Raw genomic sequence first — 24,648 nt, forward strand, 5'->3', positions numbered from 1 at the left:
CGGGACCGGCCTTACCTCTAGTAGGCCCGCAGCTAAGCCTATGCTGGGCACGAGGCCGAGGGGCCTGCCGTCATCGTGGTCAAGAAGAGAGATGTGTGTGACCTCCCAACATACGGGTGGTCCCTCCCCTGTGTGCCCTTTGTCAGCCGGTTGCTAGGGGAAGAGCCCGACTCGTTCCCATAGCAACCGACCAAAGGGCACATGGGGGCGGGGCCACACCTGTGTTGGCAGGTCACGCACTTCTCTCCTCTTCACCAAGATGGTGCCCCGGGACCGGCTTTACCTCTCGTAGGCCTGCAGCGAAGCCTGTGCTGGGCACGAGGCCGAGGGGCCCGCCTCTTCCCGCCAGCTGTGCGCGCGTGGGAGCGGCGGTCGGGGTCGCTGGCTGCGCGAGGCGCGGGGCAAAGGTGAGGAGACGCGGCGGGAGGGGGGCAGCCAGCGGCGCTGCCCTCCCTCGGCGGGGCTCGGGGGTCTGCCTGCGTGGCCCCCGTCTGGAGGGGCGGTGCAGGACAGCCCCTTCCCCGGCTCTCCGGGAACTCTCCGGGAAGCCCCTCTGGGGTGCTGAGCAGGTGCTGGTGAGGAGGAAGCAGCCGAGGGGAGCTGCGGGGTGGGGCACACACACACCCCTACCACCACCACCCCCATACCCACAAACACCCCCGCCCACCCCGGTCCATCCCTAAAATCCTTCATCAATTCCCACCCGTCCGTCCCTAAACCCCTTCCCCCGCCCCCTCCCCTACTCCCGTCCCTCTGTCCCTGGCATGGCCCAACTGCCCAGCACCACCAGACCACTCTGGCCCAAACACCATAAGGCAATGGTTCCCACCTGACAACAGCAAGTCGAGGAACCTTTTTTTTCCTAAATAAAGACATTTTTGCTTCATATGCTGCCCACTACACCAAATTATGTCTTGCTGACTGACTGGATACCCAGCAAAGATGAACTCCACATCAAATCGATCAAATATATCAATCATTGAAACATATCCAAGGTAGTTTCTTGTATTATAATACAGGAAAATAGCATGCAATATGATAAAAGGAAACAGCAGTAGCTATTGTGAGCGATATGACAAAAGAGCAATAGGAGCGAAGCACCAAATTGTCACTGCAAAGCCTTAACGAGACTAAGGAAAGGAGACATCACCAATTCCAACCCCAACATCACACAAGACCACCCTTTATCTGGGAGCGCCCTTGCAGCCGGCACCAGCAGTCTCTTGGGAAATGGGAAATTCCCCTGGAGAAGGTGCCAGAAAGGAATTCTCCGGCTGCTTCTCAACCTGCCCTGGCAGACGTGTGAGGCACAGCACAAAAGTTCTGCTCCCTGATTTCTGTGGTGAGCAAAATTGACACGGCACATTTGCAATATTACACAGACCCAAGAAGTCACCTTGGAAAAGTAAAAGCGCAACACTGCTCCCCTGGAGAAGTGCGGCGAATGAAGAGACGGGACGCAGCTTGATGCAAGCAAGTTGTCCCTTTATTAGTGATTTTCTTACAATTATATATGTTTCTACCTTCTACATATTACACCCTGATTGGTTAAATCTTAAGCGTAAGAAACACCGATTGGTTAATATTTAAGGCACACCGTTAGAACAATAGGTACTTACTAGTTTATCTTGACCTAGCAATAATTTTTATTCCAAGGTTAGGGAGTTTCTTTCTACACGGCTTTCTTAATTACATACCGGCGCCATCTGTTCCCTTATCTGGCTACTTGTTTCTCTGTCCGTCTGGTTGCCTCCTCAACTGTGACGGCTCAGGGGTCTGCAGTTAGCTTGTTCCTTTGCTCCCAGGGCTTGTGCCCTACAAGTTCTAACAAGTCTCTATTCATCAGGCTATCAGTACTTGGACTCTTGCCCTTGAGGCCTTGTCCTACAGAGAAGGTGCAAGGAAGGAGTTCTCTTGCTGTTTCTCACCCTGCCCTTGCAACCATGTGGGGAGAAGCACAAAAGTTCTGCTCCCTGCTTTCTGTGGTGAGGAAATTGACCAAAAACTTATGCACTCATGCAGAACCAGAGCTCACCCGGTGAAAGTGCAGCACTGCTCCCCTGGAGAAGGTGCCAGGCAGGAATTCTCTTGCTGCTTCTCACCATGCCCTGGCAGCCATGTGAGGCACAGCACAAAAATTCTGCTCCCTGATTTCTGTGGTGAACAAAACTGACCGGTTTAGTTGTACTCACGGAGAGACAAGACTTTCTTACTCGAAAGCAAAACCAGAAAGCCACACAGGCTTGGGAATCTTCTTCTTCTGCATGGCTGGTGACTTCCCATGGCTATTCCTCAAGGCAGGATAACCAACCATGAATTTGGAAGCCCGCATAAATTCAAGTACACGTAGTCCTCTGACAGTCACTACTTGTGGGCCAGCAGTCCTCTCACCCCTCCACAGATCTGCCTCTTAGTCCTCTAGCAGTCATTCTCCATGGAGGGACCACAAGTCCTCCATACCTACCTACCAACTCCCCAGAAATGAGTCAGACCACATCAGAAGTAACACTGCCTGACCTGCAGGAGATATAGAAACCATCATTACTGGTCGACAAGACAGAAAAAACACCGCCAGACAGCAGACAGCAGAAAAACAACCAGAAGAAACATTGTATACAAACCAAAGGCCCCCATCCAAACCCTGCAAAGGCCAAAAACATGAAAAAAGGCACTCTCCACATAAAAAAAACCAAACCAAAACCACACAAAGAACACATAATAAGATCACACTACCATAACCCCAGGAATACAGAGCCAACAAACCCAGATTCTGTCCATAACAATAACACGCTTTAACGCTTCACTCGCTTAACCTCTGGCATACCATAACCTTGTCGCCCCCAAACCCCAGCACGCTGTAGCCCTAAGGCAACACAAAATGGAACACAAAGTCCCTGGAGATCTCTGTCAGGGCCTTCAGGGGGACGCGGACCTCAGGCATCGTAACCTTGAAGTGGGAGCCATGTGGAGGCACCAGAACATCACCGGCACCCATCTTCACACCCTGAAACAGTGCCTGGGATAAACGCTCCTGGGCAGAAAGACTGAGGCACTCGGAGGCTTTGAACCGGCCGGCCACAGTCACAGGGCTTGAGCTCATCATTTCTGTGTCAGAGCCACCAGGCAGGTGGCCCCATCCTCCCAGAGAGACCCCTCAGGGCACCTGTACCCAGCTCCAGGGGGCTGGATACACAGCCTCGGATCCATGGTGGGAGGGGTGCTTTAATCCTGGGAGCGGGATTTCTAACAGTGCCCCTGAGGAGGAAAGCCTCCTCAGGCCTGGAAGCCTGAGAGACATCCCTGCGCTGCTCCACACGTCACCAAAAGCAGGGGCTGAGGAAGGCTGCTTTGGGGCCCGTCGAGGGAACCAGCTCCCCTGGGCTGCTCTGCGGCCACTGGCTGCCGTTGCTGTCACGCAGGTCTCAGTGCTGCTCTGCAGTCGGCCGTCACCTCCCTGCGCGACACTCTCCAGCGCAGCACACGTCTGCACTGGCTCTCCCTGGGGACAAAGATCACAAGCGAGGAATGGGCTTGGCTTTGCCCCCAGTCCCAGGCTGCCACCAGAGAGACCTGCCACCCCCGCCCCAGCTGTGCGATGTGGGCACCACGTGCAGCTGCAGACGTGGGTCAGGGCAGCTGTGGGCAGGGGGCAAGCCCCGTGGCGGTGCCCCCGGCGCTGGCAGCAGGCAGAGCTGGGGAGAGCGAGGGGCAGCCCAGGGCAGCCGGCAGCTGGTGGCGGGGCCCGGCAGGGTGCAGCACCCTCAGCAATGCGCGGCTCCTTGCGCCTCGGCCCCAGGGCTGCAGCGCAGGGCTGGCCCCGGCCGGGGCTGGGCTGGGAACAGCCAGGCAGGGCCCCCTGGCAGCCCCGGCACGCACCTGCTCCCTGCATGGGGCAGCCTGGTCCTTTGCAATCGACCCCGTGGCATCCAGAGAAGGGCCCTGCCCTGGGCCAGAGCCATCTCTGCAGGCAGGAGGCCTTCCTCGGCGTCCGTCCCTCAAATCCCTCCCTCCGGCCCCCACAGTCCGTCCCTAAAACACTTCCCCTCGCCCCCAGTCCCTGCGAGCGGGGAATCCGCCTCCCCAGCTTTGAGCCCGGGCGGCGCAAGCCCCCCCCCGGGCTCACCCTGCCATCCATGTGGTTCCTGGAAGAAACACCATCCCACCATGCCCGCAGGCAAACCGCTATCCCTATGGACACAATGGGGGCAGCCGGCACGGGGCGGGGGGGGGTGTCACTCTCGGGGCTATTCTAGTGAGCAACACTCAGAGAGGCCAAAAACTGGAGTGCAGGGGTGATGCCGGCATTACAGCCGGCTGCAAGCGAAAGGCACTCAATGGGCATGGGCGCTGCTGGGAGGGAAAGCGCCACGTCAGGACGGTCGGGAATCTCGGCTGGCTGGGAGGGAGCTCCATCGAGCGCTCAGAGTTGAGGCTTGAGATCCTTGCAGCCACGGAGGTTTTTGCACGGAGAGCTGCGCTAAGCAAGGCTGGTTTATCACTTTGGCTGCAACACGAGCGTGCTGCACCCATGCATGTGTGCTTCCCCTGAGCCGACAGAGAACTTTCTCTCCTGGGCTTTGTTCCCTCTGGGACAGCGGCTGTGAGCGAGGCAGGGCTGTCAGATATGCACAGCAGGGGTCGAGGGGCTCAGAACGGATAAACCCCCCGGCCTGCGCCCGGCCCTGCCCCTCTCTTACAGCCTCCATGGCAGTTCCCCTGCAGCTGAATAGAACCATCAACGCTCTGTCTTCAGTGCAGTTTCTTGTACATAGAAAAAGGGGACAGCACAAAGCGTGAAGCAAAGCCAAGAAGGTGGCACCTGATTTTAAAAAGAATACATTCAGTACATCACAAAAAAATGCGGTGGAACTCACTCTTCCAATTGGGTTAGGCAGGAGGAAAATGGATTTGGAAAGCAAATAAGAATCGCTCACTTCAAGCTATAAGGTGGCTACTAAACACAGACTCTCCCGTGCATGTCCTGCTCATTAGTTCTGCGCTTTGGACATGCCTGCGGCTTCCCTGAAGCACCCTCTCTGGGTTACTCTTCCAAAGGGGTTCCTGGGACATCTGCATAGGGAAGCTGCCTGAAGCAATCACCGTTTGTTATCCTGTCAGGTTTCAGCCAGGGCAGATAGCCTGCGCAAGCAGGGACTACAGACTGCAGGCATCGCAACTTGTGGATCCCAGGAAAAAGGGGGTACACGATATGAATTTACGGTACAAGGCTGTCACTGAAACAAGCCATGTGAAGTGGAATATAGTACTTCTAGCACCAGTGAAATAGTGTACGTTAAAAGAGTATTCATCTATATACAAAAAAGTCATGAAAACTTATTTTCAGGACATTTCTCAAGATCTTGAGAAATAGACCTCTGTTTACTGGTAAGGGAAGAAGAAGTAAGAAACTAAAAAGTGTCCATCCCAATACACACACCACCACCACAAACACCACGACCCGCCCCCAAATTACCTCAGGTGAGCCGCGGCCTTTTTAAAAAGTGCCAGCATCTAAAGCGTATGTAGTGACCTGGAACAACGTTGCTGCATATTTGGGATTCAGATGATACAGGGCAGCGTGAGGATTGCTAACATGGACAAAACAGCGGGACTTACTTTGCCTCTTTATTTCGGTAGCTAGGTAAATAGCTAAGGATTGAGGCTCTTGTGGCGAGGTGTCTGCTTACCCTTGAGCAAACAGTACTTCCATAAGTGCAAAACCAAACCTGCAACGCTGGGAATGGCAGTTTCCTGCTGACACGCATTTTTTTCCAAAAGGCAGGTGTCTGCTTCCTATCTGGGGCCATCTTTGTGCACGCTAAAAATAGTTCATGCCCTTAGTGCAGTGTTGAGAGTTTTGAAAGATGGACAGCAGTGTCTGGTACACACCTTCTTCAGGAAGGTCAGGAAGGGCTTCTTGACCTTCCTGAATTTTTTCAGCGGTTGATCTCGAAAAGCTTTTCTTCTCTCCTTTGCTCTTCTGGTGTGCTTTCAGCCTCTTCTCCAGAGACCTGTTTTCCCTTTCTGTTTCTTTGCTTTTCATTTTCCTGAAACGAAAGACCCTGCAAACCTTGATATTCCACAGTGTTATTAGAGAGGTAAAACCACGATCAACTGGAATCAGTTCTCATTTTAAACAAAGGGAGCTCATTTTACCTTCTTTCCTCTGAAAGGCTCATCAGCTGTTCCGGGTCTACCGAGGAGTCTGCTGTGCTCTCGGGGGTGGTTGGAAGCAAAGGTACAAGCGCCTGAACCGGAAAGGTTGAAGTTGACAGGTGGCAAGACACCTGGAGCAGTAAGCTACCGTTTTCCAAATTGCTACCTTAGCTCCTCAAATAAGATCCCTTTGGTTGCTTTGCATTATCCACATTTTGCACGGTCGTAAGATAGGCTTCAGGAGCTCTGATGAATTGGGATGATGGGCTGCCCCTTCTCGCGGGCTGGGGCACCACAAACTGGAGGGGTCTTGGAGGGTAGGACAGACCCTTGCCAGCTTCGTTCTGCTGGGCTTTCTTCTGCCTTCCTGGGACACGGTTCTGCCGTTATCCCTTGGGCAGCATTATCCCATTCTGGGGCGTGAGCCTTTTATTTTTAAATCTGCGATTTTGTATTTGACTTCTTGTAAGTATTTAGATTGATTAAGCACATTCCCAATGCATCTGAGAAACAACCTTTCTGTTTTTTCTTCTCTATCATTACAGGGTGGGAAAAGTCAAACAGACAAGGGATCTAATGACAGGAGGAGGCACAGCAGCTGCTTGGACCTATCAGAAACTACTGTCATACATGAGAAACGTGTCAGTGTTTGTTGGCCTGACATCCCTCTACTATTTCTGATTTCACCACCATACCTGCCCCTGCTTCTTTGTAGAGGATGAACAGAGAGGGTGCTGTGTGCAAGAAGTCTTTTGCCTGGGGCTCTGCGTTTGCTTCACCTGCACGGCTCCTTTGATCTTCCAAACGCACCCGTGGAACACAAAAGCACGTGCAGCAAAGTGACCTCGTGGAAGTGGACAACACCTAAACCAAAATCCACCAGCAGCACAATAAGGAATTGGACCAGAAGCCCCAGATTTTGAAAACCCTCAGCCCCTCCTCATACCTGTGCACCTGTCCACAGGTGCTGGCACCTCCTCGGCTGATGGAGGGGAGAGGCCGGCCACCTCCTCCCCAAAGATGTCCCCGCAGTTTTCAATCACAAACTGCACCAGCACGTTCCCCTGCACACATCAAAGCCTTGGTCTCAGCCTACGAGTTTTCTCCCTTTGAGGCTCCCAGTTGCCCCTGCCATCCCCCTGGGGAGGGAGAGAGGGAGGGAGCAGCTGTGTGCTGCACAGCTGGCGGCCCCGCTTGAACCACAGCAGCCTATGAGCAACAGTTAGCTGGTTGATGGTGAGAGTGCTCATCCTTCGTCCTCCATCAGGGTGCGGGCGTCTCCCGTATCACACTGGGACGCACAAAAGCCTCAGCAGTCCGGCTGCTGTTGGAGCTGCTGGAAAAGCTTTTTGGGCGAGCCGACGTATTTGTAGTGGCCAGCATGGCAGTTTGCTTTATACCGTTGCCCTGAGCGTGGGCGTCTGGAGAAACTGCCCGGCAGTCAGTGTGCAGGGATGACGGCCGCAGGGGACAGCAAGCTGCAGGTGATGGTCAGCGGCGGCACCGTGTCTGCCTGCGTGTTGTCCCGGCTCTGAGCTAATGGCGCTGCTCCCCAGTGGAGCATCCATCGAGCCTGAGCACAGGCTGTGTCTTAGCCAGAATCCGAGCAGGAGCTGAGGGGACAGTGACACCTCCAGAGGTGCCATCCGGCCCCCACCTCCCTGTGTGACTGTGCTGTGAGTCCTAAAGCTCAGCCGTGATGCCCACTGGCAAGGAGTCTGGGCCAAGGGATGATCCCAAAGTCCTCCCCTAGGACGCACCAGCAAACAATATCTGCCCAGTCCCCAATTATCACATGGCAGACGTAGTCAGAAGAGAGGAAAGATCATTTTATTGAGGACATCAGCTGCAGGCTGGGGGGGTGGTGGCTACCCAGGAGCCCCGGGGCTTCAGGCAGGAAAACAGCACCTGCAACAATAAGAGCCAGGAAGCACTGCTAAAGCCACAAAGCCAGGACGAGGCGTGACTTGGTTGCCCTTGCTTTGGGGAACGCTTTACAAAGTGCCTTGAATCAGTGCTCCCGCCCAAAGGACTGGTTCTCTTCATTTACTCCAGCAGCCTCGGCAGACAATAAAAGCCTTACACAAGCAGCCTGCCACAGCAAGAAAGGATCTTCCTGACTTGCCGTTCAGTTCTCAAATGTTACGTTACTGCCTGTGGAACAGGGTTTAATAGGCTGTATTCCCAAGACCTCTGACTCCCCTTTACTGACCTGGGGCCTCGCGTTTGTGCTTTTCCCAAATGATATTCGTTCTAGTGTTTGGTCCACAGTTCCCCATTCTAGTATCTAATAGTGCATTCCACCACTTCATACGTTGACTTTTCAATCGCTTCGTCCGTCTCTGGCCGGCCCCCTCGCAGGGAACACGGAAACGCAGATCGGGACTCCCCACTCACTTCACAGTTAAACTGTGTCTCTCACACACATCACACTTGCTGGGCAGCCCTCAGCCACACAGGCAGCATGTTACATACAACTCTAGGAATGCTGACAGTTTGCGTTAGCACACAAAGTACGTGTTTCAATGAACAATTGCCAAAAACCAAGTTCTAATTTTTTCTGGCCCTAAGCAGGGGCCCTCTGCTCTGTTGCCCCTTCTTCCCCCAGTTTCTTACCGGAACTAGTAACTCCAGCTCACCAGTTCCTTGACCATGGCTTCAATCTGTTCCTGAGCCACATGCACATCTTCTGTAGGTCCTTCCAAAGTGATGTTATCCTCTCCTCCAGTGAATTTGATGTGAACCTTGAGGTGAAAGACAATGAATCTCTTAAGAATTTGCCAAGATCCAAGCCAGGCCAATGCTCTTGGTCAGGCCTACACCATCCATCCCTGCCACTAAGAGATGCGCTCCTTCCCAAAAAGCCCAAACAAAATCCCCACAATTTTACAAGTCAGTAACTTAACGATTTCGGCCATACGGCAGTGCCTAGAGCCCAAGGCTCTGGTGCTGTCCCAGTTTCTGCAAGGGCTTTGGAGAAGTTTACTCATCTAGCCTTTATCTAGATACCGTCTAACTCACCAGGGAGAAGCCTCGCTGCACTCGCCATTTCCAGGTATCCTACTACATCAGTTCTCAAAACAGCACCACATAAAGCTTCCTCGGAAGGGCTCAACCCATGACAATAACATAGGAGGAGCAGTGTTTGCAGCAGTAAAAGAGAGGGTTCCCTTGAACAGCAAAGATCTGTGTCATTTCCCCCTGGGTTTACCCACGCTAGAAGACACCTCTCTCTTCCGTGACGAGTGATCTGGACTAAACCTTTTTCTACGCCGGGGGTGCTAAGCTAACCAGCTCATCCATACCTTTGGCATCTGCTGAGTTATTTTGGCCAGGTTCTGTCCTTTCTTTCCAATAATGAAACGATGAAGCCAAGAGGGGGCAGAGACCGAGGAGACGGTAAAACTGTTGGCCTGAGAGACAGAAAAACAGAGAAGCTGTTTGATGGACAAACTGGGAGAGGCCTTCACAACAATTCAGTTCCAATTCCCATGCTGCACCTCCGGTATTGACTTCTAAGCTGCACCTCTAATGGCCCAAGAGAGACCACCCCCGCTACACCTGTCAGTGCTCACAAATGTATCTTCGCGGGACCTTCAAAGGAGGCCTAGCCCATCTTGTCAGTACCTTTGCATAGACTTCAGCCAATGCTTGCCCAAGTTTTTCAGGCTCGCCTCGCAGTATCAGCGTCTCCGAGCTACTGTCAGTGGGTGGGATCTCGACAGAGACTCCAGTCTTCTCCAAGATCTCCTGCAGGGAATTCCCCTTGGGGCCGATGACATACTTGTGCTGGGACTTCTTCACCTCCACTGCAATAGTAGTAGTCTTCTTTTTCTGTAGGGGCAGAGACACTGAGGCATCAATCGCAAGGGGGCGGGGAAGGACAAGAGCGACAGGAAGAGGCACAAGATGCAGTCAAACTCTGCACCCAGCAAAGAGCAAAGCCAAGCTGAGCACAGTGGCTCGGCAGTACCCTAGCACCCCTTGGACCCCTGCCTACAGAAAGCCTTGTGCTCAAAAATTCACAGGGGAAGTACAAAACTAGTATGCTGGGTCAAGCTCCCTGGGACACGGCATGCAAGAGACCACACACACACACACAGGCATGTCGTTGTCGTCGTCCCCGTCCCCCCGTTGGACAACAGGGTTCAACTCCCAGCCGTCTCCCAGGCAGTGCTGTGATGCAACACTGTGCAGGCTATAAGCCGATTGTTGAAATCCAGACCGGTACAAATACAGACCTAACCACGAGGAGAAACAGCCCAGCAACCCACAACAAGGATATTCACAGCAGCGTTGGCTGTGGGAAATAAACTGGAGTGACATTCACTCTTCAGCAACTTCTGCTTATGTAGCAACTTTGATACTGTCAGCTGGCCACCACTGTAGGCTTCACACTTCTTTCCTTCCTTAGTGTGAACAACAGCCAGGGGAGCTCTTGGTGGCCTGCTAAGTCCCACGATACAGAAAAGCCAGAAATCTGTCACCTCCCGGATAGTATCAGCCCAGCTCCCACTCTGCCGAGTGAGGAAACGGTAGGATTCGGGGTCATGTACTGCAAGGGCTGCTGAGCCAGATGCAACCGAGGGATGCACAAAAGTAGAACAAGAAGGGAAGAGTGCCTAGGAGCGGGTGCCAGGGGAAGGTGGGAAGCTTTATGGACCATCCGTACCTTCTCCTCATAGATCTTCTTAACGCGAGCCACAGCCTGGGCTAGTTGCTCCTTTTCTCCGGTGAAGACTATCTCGGTCTTGTTGACACTGGGTGGAGGAATGTTGATGCGCGTCCCTGTGTCCTGCATGAGCTCCCTCACCAGCTTGTTGTAAGGGCCAGCAATGAAAGGGTGGTACACTTTCTCCACGTCCAGCCGCTCCACGGCACGCTTATCCTGGAAGAGCCCACAACAGACCTTGGTGGGAACTGCCCTCTATATTACAGTCTCTGCCAGGCACAGCTAAGTTCCCAGGGGTGTCCTGCCTGACACTCTGGCCCAAGCAACCTTCTCAGTTTGCGGGCTTGTAGATCTCCACCTCTTTCAATCTACAAATACGGTTGCTGCTGCTGCTCCTTGTTTACGATATTCACCCCTGTGATCTCCTGCCTTATCCCAGCTGGCACCTAAGACGCTTCACTTCAACTATCAAATGCTTGTTTGGGCTTCAGAGATGGACAAAACGCAGCACAAGAAGTTTCAGGACCTGGCAGCGGTGCTCATACAGCCGGCGAGTGGCACAGTATACGTCTCCGTTCAGGCTAACGTTAGCCACTGACTGTAGCCACGGTGGCTACAAACTCCGACTATACCGTGGGGAAGCAAAAAGGCTGACCAGCTAATGCCATGAGAGAGATCACAGTACTGAGGTACCTGCTCAGCGGAGATAAGCAGGATCTCGTGCCGGGCCTTCTCAATCCCTTCTTTAGTGCCGCTGATCTTGATCTGGTTGCTGGGGTCATCTGGGCGGGGGACCTGCATTTTGGTTGCAGTTTTGAGCTTCAGGTCCTGCAGCCTCTCACCCTTCTTTCCAATGACAAAACGGTGGTGCTCCTTGGGGATGGCAACTGTCGCTGAAGCCTGCGGCAGAAGAACCAAGCATCTGTGAAAAGCCTTGCCTGCACTGGCAGATCCACAGGAACAGAGCCAGGGAAAGCAAGGCAGACGCTGCTCAGCGGTACTGCTCCTCAGAGCAAACACAACGCCTTCCCAGCACATTCTGTCCGAGGGCTGACACTGTACCAGCTGATCTACAGTGCCTCTATGCCAGGAGTATAAAGCCCACCTTTCCCTCAAAACCCTTCTGTTTGCACAGGAGCAGTACTCTGAATTAGCAAAGGCCTTCCGACACAGACGAGGAGGTGCCTCTCCTCCAGCGTAAGACACCAGGCAACAACTGAGATGGCAGCGCACAGCTGGAGTTTATCTGAACTCTGGCATCTGCTGCCAAGGCTACAGAGAACAAGACATACAGTACGACTCCTAGGAAAGAGAAATTCAACACCAGAAACCTACTGCAGGAGGCAGGCAGCTAGCAGATGCTTACCGCTACTTAAGTGCTAAGGCGTCTTCAAGTGTAGCACATGCTGCTCCTGGGACTGCTTCTAGAAGGCCCCACATGCAAAAGGGGTCCTTCTCAATCTACCATTAAAGGGCTGCTCTATACAAGGGCTTCCTGACTTCTTCCCTTCTCACTGAGTTTTTACAGGTCTGGTAGCTGATGACTGCTATCGTGCTCCTGATCCCTGTGATTAGGTAACCACTAACAGCAATCAGACAATGAACATTCAAGCTATAATGGAAAAATAAAAGATGAAGAAAAGATCACTCGGTGTGACTTTTCAGCTCTGTGCTCCTGTCCTGAAGCTAGCCAAGCCCAAGAGAAGCTGGAATACAGACACACCTTCCAGACCTGGGGCCAGGGCAGAAGGAGGTATATTTGAGAACAGTGGCTCACGGGTCTGTGGCGGCACGACCTGAACTGTTTTTTCAGATGCACATTGTGGATGTAGGGTTTCGTTCCTTTCTCTTTCCTCTGGCAGGGTATGACACAGGGGCTGAACAGCGCTAAGCAGACATGGTATTAACATTGCATTACCTACCTTTGGCATTATGCTTTAAAACACACTGCAACACCTGGCTGCGATACATCCTAACAAGAGCTACCACCTTGACTATGAGCTCAAGAACCTTAAGGTAAGAGATCAAAACCTAGAGGACTGAAGCAACCGAAACAACAGGGTTGTGGCTCCTTACCAGTGTGCCTTGAGTTACACAATGCAGAACCCTGACCCGAAGCTTTTGGCTTTTGGCAGGACTTCCTTTCCTCTACTTTTCTTTCTCCCAGCCTTCCACGTTCTCCTCTGAAGGACTTCAGGAAAAGCACAGTCCCGTTCTCACACACTACTAGCTTTGTGTGTGAGGCTCCTGCACCCCCTCCAGCACCAGCACCTCAGCACAAAGTCACTGGTTGCAACTCAAATGTTCCAGAGATCGCAGACTCCACGCTTCATGCAACACCACGGCCTGTAATTACCTTGGAACCCTATTTTAAGCCTCATTCCCATTCCAAATTGCCAGTTGGGTGCTTTGAAAACGTACAGCAAAGCTGAGTTAGTCATACCTCTTTGGCTTACAAGCACACGGGCCCAAGGGTCTCAAAGCATTTGCGAGTCTTGGGGAAGAGCAAAGACGAAGGCAGAAACAGTTAGATGCCCTCACCTGAGTCTGCAGTCGAGCGACAATCTGCTTCCGAGCCTTCGTGACTGCTTCCGCCTTGCCAGAGACCACGATCGAAAGGCCCTGGTCCTTTGCGAGAGACAGCTCCAGGTGAGCTCCCGTCTTCCGCATGATGTCAAGGCAGATCTTGGCCTGCTCGCCTTCTCCAAACTGATTCATGCCCTTGTATTTCCTCTCCTCCAGTGGCACATGGAACACCTGCTCAGCCACGGGACAGACACAAGCAGGGCACAGCAAGGTGTCAGTGTGCTTTGGATTGTCAGTGCCTCCCTCTGCAATCCTCCCTTCAGGCCTGTTCCAGCTATCTGTGCAACAGGGATGCAGAGCTTCTTCTGGGCAGTTTTTCAACACATCCCTCCCCCTCCAGAGCAGTCCTAGCATTCAGCTGCAGTCTTCCTTGTGCGCCAGGGCAAAGGACAGCAAAGAGGCAGTTACTCTGACACACTAAGGGATTTCATACTCCAGGGAAAGCTTCACTTCACCTACTTTTTGGAGGGATGAAAAGGAGGGAGATAAGACACCCACTCCCACCAACCTGAGTGATGACAGAAGCCTTTATTGGCCGGATTTTGCTCCAGGGCCCAGCAGGTTCCGGGGCAGCTTCCAAACATGGTGCTTTCTCAGGGAGCGCAGGGAAGGCTTCCTCGTAGGTGGGAGGATCCTTCTCTTCTTCAGAGTTTAAAGCTGTTACTGCGGTGAAGCAAACAAGGCAAATGAGATGCTCTCCCCACAGAAACGCCCCCATTCATAGGCAGTGCAACTCTATTGAGGCATCATCAAAGAGGGACAACAAAGGACTTGTGCACTACTATTCATCCTGCTACAGTTATGCTTGTGGAGAGCAGCCGAGTCGGGAGCACAGCTGAGCTCAGCACAGCACAGACTGCAGCAGGTGCCGCCAAGGATGCAGGAAGCAACCGTGCAAGTGAATGGTGGCAGCAAACAAGCACATTATCGCCAACTTTGTTGAGAGGAGGAGCTTCATCAGGGGACAACAGGCCAAGCAGAAAGAAATCAAAGGGACACAGCAAGGCTGTAGGTCAGAAGGGGACAAGACAGACACATGCCCAGGAAGAAGGCAGAGAGAAGCAGAAGCACTCTAGTTGGGGCAGAGTCCAGGGAAAGCCTGTAGCTTATGTTCGACTCAGCTGTGCACTGGGCTGTGCCAAGCGGGCCAGCTCGCAGCTGGAGAATGGGTGCCGAGACCCATCAGTGAGTCAGTCAATACGGTTATAATGACTTTCCCCAACACCTGGCTGAGCAAAGGAGGAAGTGACAATCCAGCACACTGATCCCACGAGGCTCTCTTGCAGCCCAATGACCCATGCTTGCACATGCCCTGCCCCACGGCTGACAGCGTTGCTAGCCAGAGCTCTGTGAAGATCTGAGGCTTGCCTCCGCCTGGCCCTGCGCTGTGCAGCACCACCGATGTGCTCCTGTGGGTGGAAAGCCAGAGTCTGGCAGGCCGCCAGCCTAGGAATGGCGAACGCCGTGCCTGGACACTTAGGGGGAGCCGGAGGCATGGAGCGAGCTTGGCTAACAGCAAGGAACCTTGCCTGCGCAGTTTCTATTTAGAGGCACATCACAGGAACTCAGCTGTGTCTTCTCACCTTTCACCTGCTGCTGCGTCAAGCCACTGCGGTGTTCGGCAAAGCTCTCCTGGGTCAAAAGTGCCACCGAGCTCATCGTCGACCTCCCACGCACACACACAATCTGGGTATGCCACTGGAAGAGACAGAGGAGGCAACACTATTACCAGCACCATTCAAGATGCACACAAGTCACTCCAGGAAGGCAAAAGACGTGTTTACTGAGCACTTTTCCAGCCGGCCTCTTGAGAAGCGCCTACAGGGCCAGTCTGCTGCCCTGTTCTCTTGCTGAACCACACAGAAACTCAGGGGGGATTTTTCCTCATAGCACAGCGGGCATCAAAACCAGAGCTCCTCGTTAAGAAGGCAGAGGATGTGCAACCTAAGAAGCCTCTTGGAAAGGGGGACACCCCAAGCTGTTAAAGCATACTCTCATTAATCTATCAAGTATTAATGGCGTGCAGTTTTAAAACCAGTCTCCCAAGGTACACATAGGCAGTGCAAGACCCTTGTGGAACCCTGGAGAGAAAACAAAGAAGAGCCCAGGATGCTGCCTCTTCCTGAAAAACTTACGCCTTGATTACCAACCGAGCATGAGCACCTGGGGCCCAGAGAGCAGCTCCTGGTGTCTCCAGCTCCTCTGCAATCCCTCCCACAACAGGCTCTACCGAGCGTGACCTTCCCTTCCGCTCCACATACAGTCTCACAGCCCACAGTAAATACCACAGCCTCCTGGTAGCAGACTCTGCTGGAACTGCTTCTAGAATGCGCCCCCCCCCCCCCGAAAAACAATCACCCAAACAAAAAAACTACCTGCAAAGCCCACTACAGTACATCATGCAGCCCAACAGTTTCTTCTCTCAAGGTTAGGAACATTAGGAAGAGAGGCCTAATCCTGCAGCTGGGTTTTACTTTCCTGTCTCTACTTTATCTGTTTTCATATTTTAATACAAAGAACACCTCCCTACTTCTTGCACAGACCCGTGTTGCCAAAGTTTTACAGGCTCTGGGCCTCTCAGTGACATGCTCTTGGACAAGTGAGACTCCTTACATGCTGGGTGAACATGCCTTTCCCAGCCCACTTCAGAAAAGCCCCGGACTTTCTGCAGCAGTGCATGTCTTTGTCAAGGATGTCACAGCATTTCCCTAAGGGTAATGCTGCAGAAAGAAGGCTGCTCTTGTGCTTGATCCACAGGGGCTAAAAGGCTTGTATTTCTTGTTACAGTGTCTGCTCAGGCCGTGCCTGGGTGCCCACTCCTGCTAAGGATGGGACCAACGGATCTGCAACTTCTCTCTTTCTGGCCGCAAGGGAAGTGCAAAGGCAGTTTCCAGATCCTGCCTTTACTGCTTGTCAGCTTCAAAACAGCCACGAGGACACCTGCCAGGCTCTTGCTCTCCTGCTGTAAGGTTCATTTGATAAGCTCTGCACAGTATAGGCCTGAGGATTTTCTTCTGTAGCATTCTTGAACACAAAACAAATGTGAACCATAGTTTAGTACTTTTCTTTTTTTTTTTTTAAGAGAAACAATGCTTTCACATGAAGTGGGTATTTTGCAGAAACCCACAGATCAAATTGTCAGATACCCTCACAGCCACGGCGAATGAACTTTTTCAGCCATACGCTCGCATTCAGTTTGAACATGTTAGACTGGTCTCAGTGCAGCTGCTGACTGCTCTAACCACCTGACTGGTAGCGGCCTGGGTGAATGACCTGAATCCCCGCAGCAGCACAATCCTAAGTGCACTTGTATCAGCTTAACATGCTTCTATATGCAAAGGGAAGAGTATGTTTTGGGAAAGGCAGTATCAGCGGAAATACTGTAACCAATAGCACATCTTGATTTTCTTTGACAAGGTGTGAACCGCACAGGGGGGCTTATCTGGGATGGCTCTGCACTCTGATAACAGCTGTAAAATCCAGGGTTACAGATCTCTCTTCCAATAGGCCGTACCCTCTTCAGAAGCAGCTTAATGTGCATTGGGAAAAAAAGACTAGCTACCTGACCGAGAGCAACTGCCCTTATCCTACCAAAGAAAAAGTTACCATTGTTACCGGAGAGCGGCGGGGAGGCGACTGGGCGACCGCCCCCCGCAGCCCTGTCCCCTCGGGGGTGGCCCCGGCCCTCCCACCAACCCGCGGGGCAGCCGCCACAGACAGGGGGAGCGCGACGTGACTCAGGGATTTTGTCCGTGCCCTGGGTGCCGCCGGAGCGCTCCCCGTTGCCGGCGCAGTGCGGGGCGGCCACTGCGTGGGGGAGCGGCTGGGGAGGCCGGCAGGTTGGGCGGGTGCAGGAGGCCGGTGGGCCGAGCCCCTCCGCGCAGCCCCCGCACCCCCGCTCGCTGCGGAGGGTTGCCCTGGCGGCACGTGGGCCACACCACGCCAATGGGAAAGGCCGAGACCACAGAGTGCAGTCGGGTGCTCGCTGGACATCCCGCTTGCGGAGCCCGTCTCTCTGCTGCCGCTGTCTTGTTGGAGGCAGCGCAACCCGCCCGGCCGCAGAGACGGGCCCGCACCCTCCTCCCGCTATAGCTGAGGCTATACCCCCAACCCCCACCGCCCGCCCTGCGCGGCCAGTGCCACCGCGTGCCCCGGGACCGGCCTTACCTCTAGTAGGCCCGCAGCTAAGCCTATGCTGGGCACGAGGCCGAGGGGCCTGCCGTCATCGTGGTCAAGAAGAGAGATGTGTGTGACCTCCCAACATACGGGTGGTCCCTCCCCTGTGTGCCCTTTGTCAGCCGGTTGCTAGGGGAAGAGCCCGACTCGTTCCCATAGCAACCGACCAAAGGGCACATGGGGGCGGGGCCACACCTGTGTTGGCAGGTCACGCACTTCTCTCCTCTTCACCAAGATGGTGCCCCGGGACCGGCTTTACCTCTCGTAGGCCTGCAGCGAAGCCTGTGCTGGGCACGAGGCCGAGGGGCCCGCCTCTTCCCGCCAGCTGTGCGCGCGTGGGAGCGGCGGTCGGGGTCGCTGGCTGCGCGAGGCGCGGGGCAAAGGTGAGGAGACGCGGCGGGAGGGGGGCGGCCAGCGGCGCTGCCCTCCCTCGGCGGGGCTCGGGGGTCTGCCTGCGTGGCCCCCGTCTGGAGGGGCGGTGCAGGACAGCCCCTTCCCCGGCTCTCCGGGAACTCTCCGGGAAGCCCCTCTGGGGTGCTGAGCAGGTGCTGGTGAGGAGGAAGCAGCCGAGGGGAGCTGCGGGGTGGGGCACACACACACCCCTACCACCACCACCCCCATACCCACAAACACCCCCGCCCACCCCGGTCCATCCCTAAAATCCTTCATCAATTCCCACCCGTCCGTCCCTAAACCCCTTCCCCCGCCCCCTCCCCTACTCCCGTCCCTCTGTCCCTGGCATGGCCCAGCTGCCCAGCACCACCAGACCACTCTGGCCCAAACACCATAAGGCAATGGTTCCCACCTGACAACAGCAAGTCGAGGAACCTTTTTTTTCCTAAATAAAGACATTTTTGCTTCATATGCTGCCCACTACACCAAATTATGTCTTGCTGACTGACTGGATACCCAGCAAAGATGAACTCCACATCAAATCGATCAAATATATCAATCATTGAAACATATCCAAGGTAGTTTCTTGTATTATAATACAGGAAAATAGCATGCAATATGATAAAAGGAAACAGCAGTAGCTATTGTGAGCGATATGACAAAAGAGCAATAGGAGCGAAGCACCAAATTGTCACTGCAAAGCCTTAACGAGACTAAGGAAAGGAGACATCACCAATTCCAACCCCAACATCACACAAGACCACCCTTTATCTGGGAGCGCCCTTGCAGCCGGCACCAGCAGTCTCTTGGGAAATGGGAAATTCCCCTGGAGAAGGTGCCAGAAAGGAATTCTCCGGCTGCTTCTCAACCTGCCCTGGCAGACGTGTGAGGCACAGCACAAAAGTTCTGCTCCCTGATTTCTGTGGTGAGCAAAATTGACACGGCACATTTGCAATATTACACAGACCCAAGAAGTCACCTTGGAAAAGTAAAAGCGCAACACTGCTCCCCTGGAGAAGTGCGGCGAATGAAGAGACGGGACGCAGCTTGATGCAAGCAAGTTGTCCCTTTATTAGTGATTTTCTTACAATTATATATGTTTCTACCTTCTACATATTACACCCTGATTGGTTAAATCTTAAGCGTAAGAAACACCGATTGGTTAATATTTAAGGCACACCGTTAGAACAATAGGTACTTACTAGTTTATCTTGACCTAGCAATAATTTTTATTCCAAGGTTAGGGAGTTTCTTTCTACGCGGCTTTCTTAATTACATACCGGCGCCATCTGTTCCCTTATCTGGCTACTTGTTTCTCTGTCCGTCTGGTTGCCTCCTCAACTGTGACGGCTCAGGGGTCTGCAGTTAGCTTGTTCCTTTGCTCCCAGGGCTTGTGCCCTACAAGTTCTAACAAGTCTCTATTCATCAGGCTATCAGTACTTGGACTCTTGCCCTTGAGGCCTTGTCCTACAGAGAAGGTGCAAGGAAGGAGTTCTCTTGCTGTTTCTCACCCTGCCCTTGCAACCATGTGGGGAGAAGCACAAAAGTTCTGCTCCCTGCTTTCTGTGGTGAGGAAATTGACCAAAAACTTATGCACTCATGCAGAACCAGAGCTCACCCGGTGAAAGTGCAGCACTGCTCCCCTGGAGAAGGTGCCAGGCAGGAATTCTCTTGCTGCTTCTCACCATGCCCTGGCAGCCATGTGAGGCACAGCACAAAAATTCTGCTCCCTGATTTCTGTGGTGAACAAAACTGACCGGTTTAGTTGTACTCACGGAGAGACAAGACTTTCTTACTCGAAAGCAAAACCAGAAAGCCACACAGGCTTGGGAATCTTCTTCTTCTGCATGGCTGGTGACTTCCCATGGCTATTCCTCAAGGCAGGATAACCAACCATGAATTTGGAAGCCCGCATAAATTCAAGTACACGTAGTCCTCTGACAGTCACTACTTGTGGGCCAGCAGTCCTCTCACCCCTCCACAGATCTGCCTCTTAGTCCTCTAGCAGTCATTCTCCATGGAGGGACCACAAGTCCTCCATACCTACCTACCAACTCCCCAGAAATGAGTCAGACCACATCAGAAGTAACACTGCCTGACCTGCAGGAGATATAGAAACCATCATTACTGGTCGACAAGACAGAAAAAACACCGCCAGACAGCAGACAGCAGAAAAACAACCAGAAGAAACATTGTATACAAACCAAAGGCCCCCATCCAAACCCTGCAAAGGCCAAAAACATGAAAAAAGGCACTCTCCACATAAAAAAACCAAACCAAAACCACACAAAGAACACATAATAAGATCACACTACCATAACCCCAGGAATACAGAGCCAACAAACCCAGATTCTGTCCATAACAATAACACGCTTTAACGCTTCACTCGCTTAACCTCTGGCATACCATAACCTTGTCGCCCCCAAACCCCAGCACGCTGTAGCCCTAAGGCAACACAAAATGGAACACAAAGTCCCTGGAGATCTCTGTCAGGGCCTTCAGGGGGACGCTGACCTCAGGCATCGTAACCTTGAAGTGGGAGCCATGTGGAGGCACCAGAACATCACCGGCACCCATCTTCACACCCTGAAACAGTGCCTGGGATAAACGCTCCTGGGCAGAAAGACTGAGGCACTCGGAGGCTTTGAACCGGCCGGCCACAGTCACAGGGCTTGAGCTCATCATTTCTGTGTCAGAGCCACCAGGCAGGTGGCCCCATCCTCCCAGAGAGACCCCTCAGGGCACCTGTACCCAGCTCCAGGGGGCTGGATACACAGCCTCGGATCCATGGTGGGAGGGGTGCTTTAATCCTGGGAGCGGGATTTCTAACAGTGCCCCTGAGGAGGAAAGCCTCCTCAGGCCTGGAAGCCTGAGAGACATCCCTGCGCTGCTCCACACGTCACCAAAAGCAGGGGCTGAGGAAGGCTGCTTTGGGGCCCGTCGAGGGAACCAGCTCCCCTGGGCTGCTCTGCGGCCACTGGCTGCCGTTGCTGTCACGCAGGTCTCAGTGCTGCTCTGCAGTCGGCCGTCACCTCCCTGCGCGACACTCTCCAGCGCAGCACACGTCTGCACTGGCTCTCCCTGGGGACAAAGATCACAAGCGAGGAATGGGCTTGGCTTTGCCCCCAGTCCCAGGCTGCCACCAGAGAGACCTGCCACCCCCCGCCCCAGCTGTGCGATGTGGGCACCACGTGCAGCTGCAGACGTGGGTCAGGGCAGCTGTGGGCAGGGGGCAAGCCCTGTGGCGGTGCCCCCGGCGCTGGCAGCAGGCAGAGCTGGGGAGAGCGAGGGGCAGCCCAGGGCAGCCGGCAGCTGGTGGCGGGGCCCGGCAGGGTGCAGCACCCTCAGCAATGCGCGGCTCCTTGCGCCTCGGCCCCAGGGCTGCAGCGCAGGGCTGGCCCCGGCCGGGGCTGGGCTGGGAACAGCCAGGCAGGGCCCCCTGGCAGCCCCGGCACGCACCTGCTCCCTGCATGGGGCAGCCTGGTCCTTTGCAATCGACCCCGTGGCATCCAGAGAAGGGCCCTGCCCTGGGCCAGAGCCATCTCTGCAGGCAGGAGGCCTTCCTCGGCGTCCGTCCCTCAAATCCCTCCCTCCGGCCCCCACAGTCCGTCCCTAAAACACTTCCCCTCGCCCCCAGTCCCTGCGAGCGGGGAATCCGCCTCCCCAGCTTTGAGCCCGGGCGGCGCAAGCCCCCCCCCGGGCTCACCCTGCCATCCATGTGGTTCCTGGAAGAAACACCATCCCACCATGCCCGCAGGCAAACCGCTATCCCTATGGACACAATGGGGGCAGCCGGCACGGGGCGGGGGGGGGGTGTCACTCTCGGGGCTATTCTAGTGAGCAACACTCAGAGAGGCCAAAAACTGGAGTGCAGGGGTGATGCCGGCATTACAGCCGGCTGCAAGCGAAAGGCACTCAATGGGCATGGGCGCTGCTGGGAGGGAAAGCGCCACGTCAGGACGGTCGGGAATCTCGGCTGGCTGGGAGGGAGCTCCATCGAGCGCTCAGAGTTGAGGCTTGAGATCCTTGCAGCCACGGAGGTTTTTGCACGGAGAGCTGCGCTAAGCAAGGCTGGTTTATCACTTTGGCTGCAACACGAGCGTGCTGCACCCATGCATGTGTGCTTCCCCTGAGCCGACAGAGAACTTTCTCTCCTGGGCTTTGTTCCCTCTGGGACAGCGGCTGTGAGCGAGGCAGGGCTGTCAGATATGCACAGCAGGGGTCGAGGGGCTCAGAACGGATAAACCCCCCGGCCTGCGCCCGGCCCTGCCCCTCTCTTACAGCCTCCATGGCAGTTCCCCTGCAGCTGAATAGAACCATCAACGCTCTGTCTTCAGTGCAGTTTCTTGTACATAGAAAAAGGGGACAGCACAAAGCGTGAAGCAAAGCCAAGAAGGTGGCACCTGATTTTAAAAAGAATACATTCAGTACATCACAAAAAAATGCGGTGGAACTCACTCTTCCAATTGGGTTAGGCAGGAGGAAAATGGATTTGGAAAGCAAATAAGAATCGCTCACTTCAAGCTATAAGGTGGCTACTAAACACAGACTCTCCCGTGCATGTCCTGCTCATTAGTTCTGCGCTTTGGACATGCCTGCGGCTTCCCTGAAGCACCCTCTCTGGGTTACTCTTCCAAAGGGGTTCCTGGGACATCTGCATAGGGAAGCTGCCTGAAGCAATCACCGTTTGTTATCCTGTCAGGTTTCAGCCAGGGCAGATAGCCTGTGCATGCAGGGACTACAAACTGCAGGCATCGCAACTTGTGGATCCCAGGAAAAAGGGGGTACACGATATGAATTTACGGTACAAGGCTGTCACTGAAACAAGCCATGTGAAGTGGAATATAGTACTTCTAGCACCAGTGAAATAGTGTACGTTAAAAGAGTATTCATCTATATACAAAAAAGTCATGAAAACTTATTTTCAGGACATTTCTCAAGATCTTGAGAAATAGACCTCTGTTTACTGGTAAGGGAAGAAGAAGTAAGAAACTAAAAAGTGTCCATCCCAATACACACACCACCACCACAAACACCACGACCCGCCCCCAAATTACCTCAGGTGAGCCGCGGCCTTTTTAAAAAGTGCCAGCATCTAAAGCGTATGTAGTGACCTGGAACAACGTTGCTGCATATTTGGGATTCAGATGATACAGGGCAGCGTGAGGATTGCTAACATGGACAAAACAGCGGGACTTACTTTGCCTCTTTATTTCGGTAGCTAGGTAAATAGCTAAGGATTGAGGCTCTTGTGGCGAGGTGTCTGCTTACCCTTGAGCAAACAGTACTTCCATAAGTGCAAAACCAAACCTGCAACGCTGGGAATGGCAGTTTCCTGCTGACACGCATTTTTTTCCAAAAGGCAGGTGTCTGCTTCCTATCTGGGGCCATCTTTGTGCACGCTAAAAATAGTTCATGCCCTTAGTGCAGTGTTGAGAGTTTTGAAAGATGGACAGCAGTGTCTGGTACACACCTTCTTCAGGAAGGTCAGGAAGGGCTTCTTGACCTTCCTGAATTTTTTCAGCGGTTGATCTCGAAAAGCTTTTCTTCTCTCCTTTGCTCTTCTGGTGTGCTTTCAGCCTCTTCTCCAGAGACCTGTTTTCCCTTTCTGTTTCTTTGCTTTTCATTTTCCTGAAACGAAAGACCCTGCAAACCTTGATATTCCACAGTGTTATTAGAGAGGTAAAACCACGATCAACTGGAATCAGTTCTCATTTTAAACAAAGGGAGCTCATTTTACCTTCTTTCCTCTGAAAGGCTCATCAGCTGTTCCGGGTCTACCGAGGAGTCTGCTGTGCTCTCGGGGGTGGTTGGAAGCAAAGGTACAAGCGCCTGAACCGGAAAGGTTGAAGTTGACAGGTGGCAAGACACCTGGAGCAGTAAGCTACCGTTTTCCAAATTGCTACCTTAGCTCCTCAAATAAGATCCCTTTGGTTGCTTTGCATTATCCACATTTTGCACGGTCGTAAGATAGGCTTCAGGAGCTCTGATGAATTGGGATGATGGGCTGCCCCTTCTCGCGGGCTGGGGCACCACAAACTGGAGGGGTCTTGGAGGGTAGGACAGACCCTTGCCAGCTTCGTTCTGCTGGGCTTTCTTCTGCCTTCCTGGGACACGGTTCTGCCGTTATCCCTTGGGCAGCATTATCCCATTCTGGGGCGTGAGCCTTTTATTTTTAAATCTGCGATTTTGTATTTGACTTCTTGTAAGTATTTAGATTGATTAAGCACATTCCCAATGCATCTGAGAAACAACCTTTCTGTTTTTTCTTCTCTATCATTACAGGGTGGGAAAAGTCAAACAGACAAGGGATCTAATGACAGGAGGAGGCACAGCAGCTGCTTGGACCTATCAGAAACTACTGTCATACATGAGAAACGTGTCAGTGTTTGTTGGCCTGACATCCCTCTACTATTTCTGATTTCACCACCATACCTGCCCCTGCTTCTTTGTAGAGGATGAACAGAGAGGGTGCTGTGTGCAAGAAGTCTTTTGCCTGGGGCTCTGCGTTTGCTTCACCTGCACGGCTCCCTTGATCTTCCAAACGCACCCGTGGAACACAAAAGCACGTGCAGCAAAGTGACCTCGTGGAAGTGGACAACACCTAAACCAAAATCCACCAGCAGCACAATAAGGAATTGGACCAGAAGCCCCAGATTTTGAAA

At 53.4% G+C, this 24,648-nt stretch overlaps 1 protein-coding gene across 1 annotated transcript; it reads right to left on the reverse strand.

Annotated features, from left to right (window-relative positions):
• Positions 1–8,777: 8,777 nt before the first annotated feature.
• LOC129783296 (vigilin-like) lies at positions 8,778–15,123 on the reverse strand. The gene is made up of 8 exons (XM_055793297.1): positions 14,998–15,123; positions 13,923–14,077; positions 13,370–13,585; positions 11,522–11,728; positions 10,829–11,044; positions 9,784–9,990; positions 9,462–9,569; positions 8,778–8,900 (listed from the first exon to the last, which is right to left on the reverse strand). Exons 1-8 carry the CDS (start codon positions 15,071–15,073, stop codon positions 8,778–8,780), a joined length of 1,308 nt encoding a protein of 435 aa, XP_055649272.1. The 5' UTR covers positions 15,074–15,123.
• Between the last annotated feature and the right edge of the window lie 9,525 nt (positions 15,124–24,648).

The sequence above is a fragment of the Falco peregrinus genome, unplaced genomic scaffold, assembly GCF_023634155.1.
Source record: "Falco peregrinus isolate bFalPer1 unplaced genomic scaffold, bFalPer1.pri scaffold_19, whole genome shotgun sequence".
NCBI lineage: Eukaryota > Metazoa > Chordata > Aves > Falconiformes > Falconidae > Falco > Falco peregrinus.

Bases quoted from the DNA above. Each gene is read 5' to 3' on its own strand.
- LOC129783296 (XM_055793297.1), bottom strand. From the start codon at position 15,073: ATGAGCTCGGTGGCACTTTTGACCCAGGAGAGCTTTGCCGAACACCGC. The intron at 14,078-14,997 runs GTGAGAAGACAC...GCTTCACCGCAG, and splicing joins GACGCAGCAGCAGGTGAAAG to TAACAGCTTTAAACTCTGAA. The intron at 11,729-13,369 runs GTGAGGGCATCT...CTTCTGCCGCAG, and splicing joins TCGCTCGACTGCAGACTCAG to GCTTCAGCGACAGTTGCCAT.